Genomic DNA, 12,931 nt, shown 5'->3' with positions numbered 1-12,931 from the left:
TCAGCAAAAGCTGACCAAACTACCTGTGAAACAAATTCTAAATTAAGCACTATCGACACATCCAATATAAAATAACAGGAGAATATGGGAGATGGAAAAAGGAGAAATAAATAATACACACACTTATAGAACATATCATCATATTTGTAAGCATGCATGATATCCAAGGAAGAAAAGACGGTTCTCTTTTCTGATCAGAAGGTCATGGCTGGTATTTATGACCTTTCCCTCCCTTCCCTTCCATATTAACTTTGCTTTTAGCCAGCAAATCAGCTGCTTTGGTATTTTATCTGGCAGGATGAGCCAAACCCTCATTTCTGAGGCATGTGCTCTTAGTGGCCCTGCCTGTGTGGTTGCAGTAATCCTCTATGCCTTAGCACACGGTTTCCTAGGAGGTCCCTGGGTTCTAGGTCTAATTCCTGCCTCCTTTGTTGAGCAGAGGTCCTATTTCACCTTTGTAAAGTTTATTGATCACTACAGCCAACAGAGTTACCCTTTTTTATTTCACCTGTGACATGAGGCTTGTGCCCTGTGCACCAGCCTTGCTCGCGTCCTCCTGCCCCTTGTAGGAGACTGAGTGCTCACGCCACACGCTGACCGTCCCTGGGTGCACGGGCGTTGCTGGGTAATCTGGGCACCACACAGCAGGAAGACAATGAGACCTGAGTAAGTTATGCCCCGGGACACAGGTGTTAGATCCATCTGAAAGGCTAACTAAAGATGGTGGTCACCACAGTGTGAGGTATTTTTACTGCACTCTGGCTTACATATCTGGGAGGATATGAGCCTGAAATGGCCACTTGGCAGTCTCATCCCACTATCCAGGTACACTTTTGTGTGACATTCGTTGGCAGCATCCATCCAGGGATAAAACAAAATCAGAACAGGTAGATTGCGTAGCTGTTGGTGAGGAACATGCTTGGAGGCTTTGGGGAAATCCTTGCGGTAAGACAGAAGATATTCTGTCTGTCCTTCCACAACGCATGTCCATAGCCAATCCACTGCCTCTGACGGGCATGTCTCCTTTCCAGGCTGCAGCATTCCCTCATGGGTGAAGCTCTCTGTAGCTAATTCCTTCACCCTTGCCCTTGAGAGCACACAGGAGAACCCCCAGCTGGCAGCCTTTTTGCTAATCCTTTCTAGTTGTCTCAACCCTGGCTACCTTCTCTGCTATTTCCTCAGTCCACTTGAAGACTCAAGCAACCTTCCTTTTTTAGACTCTGGGAGGAAAGTCACCCCCCGTTTCTTCACTCCCTCTAAGAAACAGTCTCCATGTCTCCCAACCTCAAGGGACAGGTCTCCATCTCTTTCAAGCACTCTTTTATGCTCTGCTTGGACAACAGCAGGGTAAGGATGTTTCTAAAGCTGCCTCAGCTGGGGGCTGGAAAGCCCCTCATCCCTCCTGGCAGGAGATCCCCTTCCCCTGTGAACAGTTGGCTCTCTTAAAGCCCCTCCACCCAGCACTCCCTCGTGCCATGGCTTCCCTTCCAAAACCATCTCCAAGAATCCTCCTCTCTCTTAAAAACTCTAACCTTCTCTTTGTCAGCCAGGAGGTGGTTGATGGTCATTGGACACTCTGGCTATATCCTAAGTCCTTCCTCTACACATATTCAGTGATTCCCTTTAGAATGGAGGACAGTCACTGATGATTGCCTTAACTTTGAAGTCTCAACTAAAATTTATGAGACAACAACAAAAAATCTCATTGCACAGTCCATCACTCACATACTTTTCTATACTCTGGATCTACCATATTTTATATAAATAGTCTCCTACTGGTAAACATCATCATAATTTTAAGTATTTTGCATTCATAAGTAATATGAACATCTTTGATTCATCAGCACATCTTTCCAGACATGATTTTCTTTCTTTTCGGTGACTCCTATGGGTCTTCCAGTGTCAACCTTCACCAAATCCTCTAAAAACACAGGCCAATTCCTAACTCACCCCTACTTCCTTTGGTTGGAAAATGTATATTGGGGATGGATTTTTGAGTGTCCCTCATTCCCATAGAAGACAAAGTGAGGTTTACGGCAATGTTTTGTTGTCTATCAGGATGAAGCCCTGCGTGTTTGGACTTACTAAGGCTCACACCCTCCCAGATATGTAACCCAGAAAGTGCAGTAAAAACATCTTACACTGTTGCGACAGCCACCTTTACTTAGGCCTTCACCTGGATCTAACACCTGGGGCCTGGGGCGTGACTTGCTCAGGTCTCAGTGTCTTCCCGCTGCCTGGTGCCCAGATCACCCAGCAATGTCCGCACACCCAGGGGTGGTCAGCGTGTGGTGTGAGCACTCAGTCCCCTACAAGGGGCAGGAGGACGCGAGCAAGGCTGGTGCACAGGGCCTGAGCACAGCGAGCCTGGCACTCGCACAGGGAGACTGCTCCACCGGCCTCCGCTTGCTACCATGTGTCACCTCCTCTGCACAGGGTTGACAAAGGGACAGAGACGCCACTGAACAAATTAGGAATGTCCGGTCATGTCAAAAGGCTTAGAAAGCCCTAGCTCCTCGTTTCCTATCAACGATTCTGAAACAAAATCCTCCAAATTATGAGTAGTAGTTTTGTTTTGGTGGTGGCATTATAGGGGGCTTCATTTTTTCTTTTAACATCAGTCAAATAATAAAAATGCTCCCATCCCATCTTTTTTAAAGAGAATAAAACAGGCCCTCAAAGGAGCATTGTTATAATGGGGTTGCTGGCAATCTCTCTGCTAGCAGGGCACTTGGCAGTGATGACATCTTCACCCGCAAGGCCTTACGAGATCTCGCCAGCCCTGAGGCATGGACGTTCTCTTCAGCCTTCACTTGAGGGAGCAGAACCCAATGAGGGACAGTGAGCTGCCTGAGGCCACACAGGGCACCAATGGGCCCCCTGCCCAGGACGCTGGCACCCCAGGGCTGGAAGAGCCTGTTCCCTGGCAGAGCCCCAGACCTGAGGGTCCTGGGTTTGCATCGGTGTGAATCTGCCCCCTTAGGTTGCTCTGTGATCCAGAACTCAATCTGGACTGCACCCCGCCCAGGTTGTACAAGGTGCCCAGAGAGGTACAAGGTGGTCCTCGAAAGGCTCTTCTGACCCTGGGTGAATAGCTGTCCTCTTGGAGATGCTGAAGGAAAACCAGCCTTCCTGGAGAACTCATATCTGTGCAACAAAGACCACCCCTACTTTCACAAAATGCCATGGGAGACACGCCTCAGTGGCCTGTACTAGTGGTTCCTGAGCCCCCGTGTTTCTGTTCATAGGAGGAAAATATCTGAAGCATCAACTGGTGAAGATTTAATTCTTAGAGATTAAGCTTCACTCTTCAAAATGCCCACCATTAAAACCAGTTTACGAAGCTCAGTCTTCCTGCCATAAGGAAGGCAGGACCTCAAAGTATTCAGCGACAACCAAGAGTCAAATTTATGGTTCTGCATTCCCACGTAGAGCCTTGAAAGAAGTGGCATTCAGTTGCCAGGGGCACACTCTTGAGAGGAAAGTGGTTGTCTAAGAGGTAAAATTTATTGAGCAATTATTATGTGCAACAATATTTTTCAAACTTTATTCTCACTATTATTCAAGTCCTTACAGAGGAGGAAGCTGGTGTCCAGAGAGAGGTTAAGTCACTTTTCCAAGGTCACGTTCGTAACACATGGGAAAGCCTGGCTTCGAGCCCAGGTATTTAGCTCCAGAGCCCATCGTTCAACACTCCGCAGCTGCCTCTAGGTGTGGCTTGTCCTCAGGACAGGGAATATACACACAAGCCAGCCAGGCTTCCATCCTGGAGCTCACTGGTTGCCTCCCCTGCCACGCGGGTCTTCTGAGACCTCATTTGGGCCTTAATTTTAGAAGGCAGGAAGAAACAGAATTGCAATTTCACTCATGAGAAAAAGAAAAGATAAAAAGAGGGGAATTGTCTTACTCAAGGTCATAGAAAGACACAGTGCAAGAAGGGATTAGAAGCCTGGGTGTCTGGTGAGAACACAGACATGCTCTTTGTGAGCCAGGAGGGCATTCCATCCAGCTGGCCCTGCCAGGGTAACGTCTGGGTGATTAACCAAACTTTCCCTTGGGCTGGAGACCCAAAACCCGAGAACAGAGGGAGCAAAGAATGGTGTTTGGTGAAGGGAAGGCAGCCTAAATTGGAGGACAGATTTTGCTTTGGATGTAGTACAGACCCGGATATAGTGTTCCAACCTGGGATAAAAGGGGGCTTCTGGGACAGGGCAGATCACAGATGGAGACGTCTGTGGATGTGTTTAGAGTGGCAGAGTCAGAAATACATGATGTGGCTGATGGGGAGAGGAGAACCATGTTGTTCAGGGAGTGGGAAAGGATTTTCTAAGCAGATCATTTACGGAACTTGCCCTTGGTAAAATGAAGGAGAAATTGAGGACCAGGCAACCAAAAAGGAAGAAATCCATCACAGAGATGGGTAAGAGACTCTTGCGTTAGGGCCTCCAGCGGCTCTAGTGGCAGGCCTGGCATGGAAGCCCCTTACCGCTTATTCTTTGAGGGCTGGTTCCATGAGCAGACTATCCCACAGAAAGCCGAGCAACACTGAAGATCAGGCGGGCAGTCTTCCTGTGTCGTACACATCTGGGTGCAGTTTTCAGGGGCCGATCTGCAGGGCAGAGGTTCTAAGACATATCCTGGAACACAAGAACAAGGTAAAAGAAGGGACCAAACAACAGGCTGGGGTCACATTCAGTACCCTCCAAACCAAGGGAGCTATAAGGACATCTGCTGCCTTGCCCTCCCTGGTGTGGTCATAGGGAGGTGAAATCTTGAGCGGCTTCTTCCTCGAAGTTCTGAAAAGGGAAAACCAGGGCATATTTGATCCAAAACAGAGAGTGGCAGAACCCTGCACCTCCTGGCCAGTCACCATCCTTGCAGGCCAGACCTAAGTCCCCATAGTCCCTGTCGGGTCCAGTTCAGGGGACATTATGGTGGAGTGCAGGAGAGGGTCTGTACGCCGACTCTGTGCTGCTTCCTGGAGTGGCCTGGGACAAGCCCTGTGCCTCTCACTAACACTATAGTTTCTTCTAGGGTTGGCCTCTCAAGGGTGATTTGTGCATAGAAGGAATGAGTGGAATCCCAAAGCTGCCCTCCTCTCTCTGTTAGAGAAGATTAGGCAGCCTCCTCCTGGCACCTATTCCTTCCCAGTATTCCAGGTCAAAGCCACAACCTCCCTCCACCAGGAGATCTTGTCCAACCCACAGGCTTTTCTCCATCCCACTAGTCAAAGGCAATGATGGTGGACTTTGTTACCCGGGCCATTCCCCCAGCCCTGTCAGGCCCTAATTTTCGTACCTTGTGATTTGCCCTCTCTCTGGGTCAAGTGTCATAAGTCATAACCTATGACACAACCTATAGGTCATAAGGCCCTGTTGATTTATTGCTCTGCAGGTGATTGTAACTGGAAGGAAGTGTGTAATATATTATGCTGATGGAAAAGAATGAATAAAGAATGGTGCTGGAATGTAACTGCCACAAAAATAGGGCAGGAGAGAAAGAGTGAAGGATGCTGGGGCCCTAGCTGTAGACAAATGTCAGAGACTGGCACTCATCCTGGGCCCCCCAGCCACAGAGTTCACGGGGTCCATGCAAGGAATTGACATGGCCTCCACCTTGAAACACCTGGGACTCGATGGAACAGGGGCAGGCATTCAGATTGGAATATATCAAAGTAGATCCAATTAAACAAGAGTAGATTGGGATCAGAGATTACATTAACCTTCTCAAATTTCACATCCTTTCCTGGGGATGTGGTCCCAACCCCTCTCAGGATACTAACCGGTCTTTCAGAAAGCCTTCTCACATCTCTCTTGAAATCCTAGTCTTTGACTGTTCAATGAACTCTATACCCCAGGCACCCTATTCCCACCAGTTCCCCAACCCCCCTCAGTCTTACAAAACTGCAAGCCCTCTCTGATATGCTAGTATCAGGACCTGGGCTCCCCAACCACATGAGCTATTTCATATAACCTTCCCCTCAAATCCCAATATTCTGAACGATGCTCCCCCCACAGAAGAAAGCATGTGTAATGAGTAATAACTCTTTGCCTACTTGGTATTGGCCTAAGGCCAACACCGATGTGGTCCAGCTAATGTTGGGTCGCCCTGGCAGTTTACTGGACCCCATTTATACCAATCACTGGTATTACGCATTTATACCTGTGTGCTTTAAATATGGGAGAAAAAAGCAAGACCTCATTTCCTTTCTTCCCCCAAAACCTCCAAGGCCAAGGTTCTGTAGCTTCCAGCTTCAGTTCTACCAACTTAATTTTCTTTGGGATTTTTATGCCTGATGAGGTGGCCTGAGCAACACAAGGGATCCAGGAATTGCAACACTGAGTTGGATGACGAGGCTGCAACATTTACAGCAGCTGATACTTAGGGAGCGTCTGCCCCTGCCCACTGAGGGCTCCAGCCCACATTGGAGAGATCTGTTTCTCTTCCCAACTAGCCCAAAACCATAGAAGTGAACAACCTGAGCCTCAGACATTACATCAAGGTCCCTCGGTCAGCAGTAGAGCAGGGGTTCAAACCCAGATCTTCCGGACAATAAAGCATGGGCGCTGTGGTTTTCCCTAGGGGTGACGAGGCTGTCAGCCCTTGGATCCGCTCTTCCCCCTAGACGTGGCTCCCCTCCCCCGGGTGCAGACTCAGCACCTACTCGGGACATGCTCCCTGGGGCTCCCGGGCACTGGCTGCGTCGCGAGGCAGAGCAGCAGAAGTTGCTGGAGAAGTGCTGGCTCCATGGAGCAGGCAGGACAGGCGTTGCTTGAGGCGAGAGGGAGGCAACAAAGACGGAAAAAGACTGTGCCTGACCTTTCACTGTGCCTTAAAATCAAAAAGGCGCCAGGAACACAGGCACCTCCCAACTACACCCATGGTTGGGCCAGAGTATTTTATTCCCATCCTCACTCCTTTCATTTCCCAAATCACCGACCTTCCCCTTTGCAGAGAGAAGCTTTTCTCCCCAGACGCCACACCATTTGCTGTCTTGATGCTAAGAGGGGAGGAGAAAGGGTGAGTGCTTTAGAATGAAATTACCTGGCTTGGAACGTTTTTCCATTACTTACCTGCCCCTGCACCTTGGGAGGTAACAGCCCGATCTGATCAGGGTTTCCTACCTGTGACTTGTTCACTACTCTACATGCAGCACCTGGCTTATTGCCTGTCCCTTGTTCATTTGTCTTGAATTCTCCATACCCTTAGTAACAAACACATAACAAGTCCCTGACACAGAGAGGGTCTTACACATCTCTGATCTCCAGGAAGCCTGGTGGAGAGTGCAGCCTAATGGAGAAACAAAATCATTAAATTGGAGGTCAGTCAAGACACGTTCTAGAAGAAGCCCAGCCACTGATGGGCTCCACGGCTTTGGGCAGCCCATTTTGAAGCTCACAGGTAGGTACAATTGGCCCAAATAGGACAGTGAGTCAGCGTCAGTGCAGTACTCCTACCTGGCTAGCCCAAAGATTAGCAATGGGTTAGTGATTTCAACCGACCTATTTAGTCCAGGATTCAGGGAATTCCCTGGATCTGGGATTTTATTGCTTAAAACCAGGAAATTTCTGGGCAAAGTGGGGTGAGTTGGTTACTCTACACCACATGAGTTTGCTGTTTTGTAATCTATGTTGTCTTGTGGAGAGGAGTAGAGGTGGAAATTCTGAGCACTGGGCACTGTTTCCTTTGTTTGCCTGGTGGAAATCATGCACGGGAAGGCTCCTCTGATTCATCTAGTCAGTCCCTCAACCCCGCATTTCAAGGAAGGATACAATTGGCTCCCTTCAAGGATTTCCAAAAATCAGATTCCTATTTTGGTTGGCACAACATTGATTCTAGAAATGAGTACAGTGCAGGGTGCTGACATCATTAAAACAGTAAGCCTTTCTAATCTTGATAGGTTATGACTCTCATCTATCTATGTCTTTTTCACAAAATTTTATAATTTTTCCCTGTAGAGATCTTGCATGTTTATGTTGTATTTATTCCGAGGGACTTGATATTTTTTTAAATGATATTGGCAATGTATGACTTGAATTATTCTCTTTCCATTTGTTGCTAGGGTAGAGACATGAGTTATACAAAGGTATAACTCTAACTAGACACCTTACTAAAATTCTCCCACTATTTATCATAATTTCTTAGTGCATTTGTTCAGCGTTATATGTAGGCAATCATCCTCTGTAAATGAAAGTGGTACTTTTTCCTTTTCAAACTTACTGCCATTTCTAATGCCTCAAGGTGCAGGCGAGACCTTCCAATCCAATGTTGAACCCACATGATACCTGATTTAAAAGGAAACTTACATTTCCTCCTAAGATAGTGTTTGTTTTAGGTTTCTCATCAATATTCTTTATCACGTTAAAAAAGTTCTCTTCCATTACAATGCCAAAAATTTGTTGAATTCTATCAATATTTTTTTTGCATAAGTTGAGACAATAGCATGTTTTGAATCAGTTAATGTAGTGAATGACATTTCAGACTTTCTATTAAACCATCCTTGCATTTCTAGGGTAAATCTAATGTGATCATTATATATGACAACTTTTCAGACTTTCTATTAAACCATCCTTGCATTTCTAGGGTAAATCTAATGTGATCATTATATATGATAACTTTGCATCTCTTAATTCTGTTCCCTATTTTTAAGGAATTTTACGTCTATAGTGATAAGTGAAATGGTCCTGTAACTGTCCATTCTATACTGTCCTTATCTGGTTGTTGTTGTTTTTTTGGCGGGGGGTGGGGTGGGGGTGCATGGTCCAGGAATCAAACCCGGGTCTCCTGCATGGAAGGCGAGCATTCTACCACTGAACCACCCATGTGCCCTGCCTTATCTGGTTTTGTAGCACCTTTAACTGGCCTCACAGAATGTACTGATTGGCAGCCCCTCTTTATCAAGTCTCTGGAATTTGCAGACGATAAATATAATTAGTTACTTGAATTTTTAACCCTCTTTTTTTCTTATACAAAGGGTAGCACACTATTTACACACATTTGCACTTTGCTGTTCCTGCTTAACAGTGTATCCTGAAAATTATTCTAAAGCAGTTCCTAGCAATCTTCTCTATCCTGCGTTACAGCTGCTTTCTATATCATAGTGTGCACATGCCATAGTCATATTAGTCTCCTATATAAGCTCATTTATGAGGCTTCCAATATTTTGCTCTTACCTATAGTGCTGCCAGAACAGCCAGGTGCCTATTTTCTATATTGTTGGAGTTGCAACTTCAGGGTCAATTTCTGTAAGATGGTTAAAAAGGTAAAGTCATAGGTAGTTTTGCTAGATGTTGCCAAATTTCTCTCCAGAAAGGTTGTTCTGCTTTGTACTTCCACCAACAATACATGAGGGCAAGTGTTCCCCATAGTCAGCTAGTGGAGTGTGTTGTCATGCTTTTGAATTTTTGCAAAGTGAAAAGTGAGAAATGGTATCTCTGTGTAATTTTATTTAGCAATTATCTCATTGTGAATGAAGCTGATCATATTTCCATATGTTTAAGAACCATCTAAATATCTTTGATAGTGAACTAACTGTTCACGAGTCTTACCATTTTTTTTAATAATAGGTTGTTGGTCTATTTTAATTGAGTTTTAAAGACTTTTATATGTAATGGTCAACCCTTAATCTCTGATATACATTACAAATATTACTTCCAAGTTTGTCATTTTTTGCTTCAGAAAAAAATAATTTCCTATGAATTTTTGGAATGTATTACATTTATAAAGTAATGCAAGAGAAATTAACATATTTTACATGGAGACACACTATCCTGGAAGAGAAAGCTTTCCATTACTTCACCTGCGTTTGTGTATTTCATCTTTGTTTTGAAGCTGTCTTCAAAATATTTTGCGCATTTCACTTCAAGTTTTTCTCTAAATATTTTGCCTCTATTGGATTATAAGTGTTTTTCTCTTCCACTTTTTCTTCTAAATGCTAACTGATTTTTATGAACTATTGATTTTGAATAATATTATAACCTACCACCTAACTGAATTCTTTTTTGTTTGAATTCATTATCTCACTAATTTCATTGGGGTTGCCAGGTATATAATATGGCCATCTGACTTAGAAATAGGTTGACTTCTTTTTTTCTTATTCTAATGCCTTATTCTCTTGTTTAATTGTATTGGTTAATATGTGCAATACAAAATAAAGTTCTGGAGAAGGAATATATACATATACACAAATATATACTATATACATATACACATCACATGCAATTTTAAAAATTCTATAACATTGCCATGTTTTCTCTAAGGCTGTAAGGCAGCTGTTGTGTCGTCACCCACAGTCCCTATTCCTAAACCCTCCAGGAATCCTAGATACTGGTTACTATGCAGATATTTATAGTTTACAGAGTTTGGTGTCCAAAGAAAGAGAGAATGTCTAATGATGGAAATTTAGGCATCACCTAGAAAGACTATTGGATAAGGTGGTCTCTGCAGTCCACCTCAAGTGAAAATGTTAAAATGAAAGAAGCTGGTGGCACTCTCCCAGAGTCACTGGGCTGGAGAAACGAGTGAAGAGGAGGCAGATCAGAAAGAAGCAGAGACAGAGGGCCAGAACGGGTCCACAAGCGAGTAGGAAGAAGAGATGAAATCACTTAAACTGAAGGAAGATGTGGAGTAATTGGTTGACAACCTCATGGGGGTGGGGAAAAGTCCCAGACTAAGAACTCATCACCTCCAACTCCCTCAAAACTGAAATCATTTGGCCACATTTTGCAAGAGCTCGATCCTGTCGGTGTTTGGGCTGGCATGATTCTAGTCCTAACTCTGCCACCAGTTAGCACCTCCTTCCCTGCCTGTCTGTCTGTCTCTCTCTCACATATATACACGGAACACGTACATCTTCTTTAACTCACTAATGACACCTCTGCTTAGCCTAGGAAATGATCAAGGACTTAAGCATGAAGATCAACTTTTTCCCATGATGTTGTTTGAAATATCAATAATTGTCACATCCAAAATACTTGTCAAGAGAGGTTTAATTGGGTGTTATGTAGTTATGGAAAACCCTATTTTTGAGAAATAATGACGCGGTAACTATGGATATGAATAAGTGAGGGAGGGAAAGGCAGGTAAGAAAATATGTGTCGGACATTTCGAATGGAAGAAAACAGGGGATTGCTGATACCAAATAAGCTATGAAACTAGAAAGATTTTGGGTTTTTTTTCTTTTCTTTTTTCGGGGAGTTCTCTTATATTAGAAAACAGAGGTAAAGGCGATCTCCCAGGAAATGACAGTCCCCTAGCGAAAGGAGAGCTTTGCTGTGGGAGGGGAGGGCCCGAGCCTGGTGGGCGCAGGTCCCGCGGGCAAAGGGCAGGGGACGGGACCGCAGGAGCCGCGCCCGGGACTCGCGGGCGGGCGCGCAGGGGCGGTGGGGGGCCGGCGTCCCGTCTCCTGCCCTGGGCCCGGCCTCCTGTGCTCTCCCCGCCCCGCGGCTCCGGGAGAGGCCGGGACTCGGCCGAGCCCGGAAGCCGCGGCTGGGGCGGGCCCATGGCGGCCCGGGCTGCGCTGCCCGCGCTGCTGCTCTGTGCGCTGCTGCTGCTGCTGCTGCCGCCGCAGATCCAGGGGGGGCCCCGGGGCCGCCGGAGAGCGCACGGTGGGTGGGGCCGAGGCCCGGGCGCGGGGTGGGCCCGTCTGCGGGGGACCTGGGAACCGGGACCGGCCCGCGGAGCTCTGGCCCCAGCGCGGGGGGGACTCGGGGTGCCCCGGCCATGGCCCCCCAGCCCCTCCCCGGCCCTGGGTGGTGGGGGGAGGACGGGGCAGCCCCCTCTTTCCTTCTCCTCCCGCAGCCCGGCGGCCGGCGGTGTGCGCCCTGGAGAGAGGCGCCCCCGGGCTGAGGGTCAGATGGGGAAAAGTTGTTATTCCTCGACGCCTGTGTATTGGTGAAGAATTAACGTTTAGAGAAAATGGGAGCAGAAAGAAGGGACACGGGCAAGGAAAGACTGGGCTGTACAGGGCCAAGTTAAAGTTGTCATCAGAGGAACCAGGAGCAGGGCGGTGGGAGGAGAAGTAATGGAAGTGACATTTTCTCGGCAGGAATAAAGGGGACTGAGCCTGGGATGAGCGGAGACAGCGGAGACAGAGGCAAGTTCCATTCCTTCTTTGGAACTGTGAAAACTCGAGGGCGGGAGAGGGTCTGGAAGGCCTCTCTGTGTTCTTGGACTTTCCAGGGTCAGTGTAGATCCTCTGGGGTGGCCTCAGGAGGCCCTGACGAGTAGGGGAGAGAGGACCCTGGCAGCTGTGTGCAGAGGGTCCAGGAGACCTGGGCAGGGGATGTCTCCTGAGGGGCAGGGGGTGGGGCGGTGAGCTCATAGGATCTAAGAGATTAGCTGTCACCAGGGTTTGGTGAGGGCATGAAGGGAGCTTCCTGAAGAGTCCAGGGATGTCTTGAGAGGGATGTGGGACGTGGGGACAGCAGGAGGCTGTGAGGCTAGAGGAAGGGTGCTCGAGGGGCCTGGTTCCATTCATCATGCCTCCTGCCCCATTTCAGAACCACAACAAACCCTAGAAATCAAGGTCTGTGAGAAGAGTCCTATTCCATACATGTGCAATCGCCAATGCACCGTTGACAAAGAATGTCAAGCAAATAACATATGTTGTTCCACCTACTGCGGGAAGGTTTGCATGAGCCTCCTGTGAGAATGTAGGTGGGGGAGGGGCTGGGCTGTGCCCTCTTGCTCCCTCCTGCTCTCTGGCAGAGACCATGTCCCCCGACTGAAGCTCGAGGACTACAAATCCTGACCCGGCAATGCCGCCCTCCTCGCTCCTGCACGTCTCTGTCTCTGTGAAATAAACCAGTGCAAACGCCCAGGGACCTGCCTCTTTTGCTCCCACTCCTTTTGCTCCCTGACAACCCCGTCCCAGCACCCACACCTGGTCCTTCCTGTATCAGGTCCTGATCTCCCCCTCCCGGTCTGCTTC

At 47.4% G+C, this 12,931-nt stretch overlaps 2 protein-coding genes across 3 annotated transcripts; one reads left to right on the top strand and one right to left on the bottom strand.

The window, feature by feature from the left end:
- Positions 1-3,446: 3,446 nt before the first annotated feature.
- WFDC13 (WAP four-disulfide core domain 13) lies at positions 3,447-6,749 on the bottom strand. 2 transcript variants are annotated; one of them, XM_077159440.1, is made up of 3 exons: positions 6,665-6,749; positions 4,487-4,637; positions 3,447-3,823 (listed from the first exon to the last, which is right to left on the bottom strand). In XM_077159440.1, the coding sequence occupies exons 1-3, from the start codon at positions 6,747-6,749 to the stop codon at positions 3,814-3,816; spliced, it is 246 nt and encodes an 81-aa protein (XP_077015555.1). In that variant the 3' UTR covers positions 3,447-3,813. The 2 variants fall into 2 exon arrangements, 1 of the variants encoding a protein (XP_077015555.1); XR_013175426.1 differs by lacking the exons at positions 3,447-3,823; positions 6,665-6,749 and adding an exon at positions 5,206-5,289 and having other exon boundaries at positions 4,526-4,637.
- Positions 6,750-11,500: 4,751 nt separating this feature from the next.
- LOC143683331 (WAP four-disulfide core domain protein 10A-like) lies at positions 11,501-12,931 on the top strand. Its single transcript, XM_077159438.1, has 2 exons — positions 11,501-11,606; positions 12,501-12,931. Exons 1-2 carry the CDS (start codon positions 11,501-11,503, stop codon positions 12,647-12,649), a joined length of 255 nt encoding a protein of 84 aa, XP_077015553.1. The 3' UTR covers positions 12,650-12,931.

The sequence above is a fragment of the Tamandua tetradactyla genome, chromosome 1 (assembly GCF_023851605.1).
Source record: "Tamandua tetradactyla isolate mTamTet1 chromosome 1, mTamTet1.pri, whole genome shotgun sequence".
Classification (NCBI taxonomy): domain Eukaryota; kingdom Metazoa; phylum Chordata; class Mammalia; order Pilosa; family Myrmecophagidae; genus Tamandua; species Tamandua tetradactyla.
This window is presented reverse-complemented; position numbering and strand designations above follow the sequence as displayed.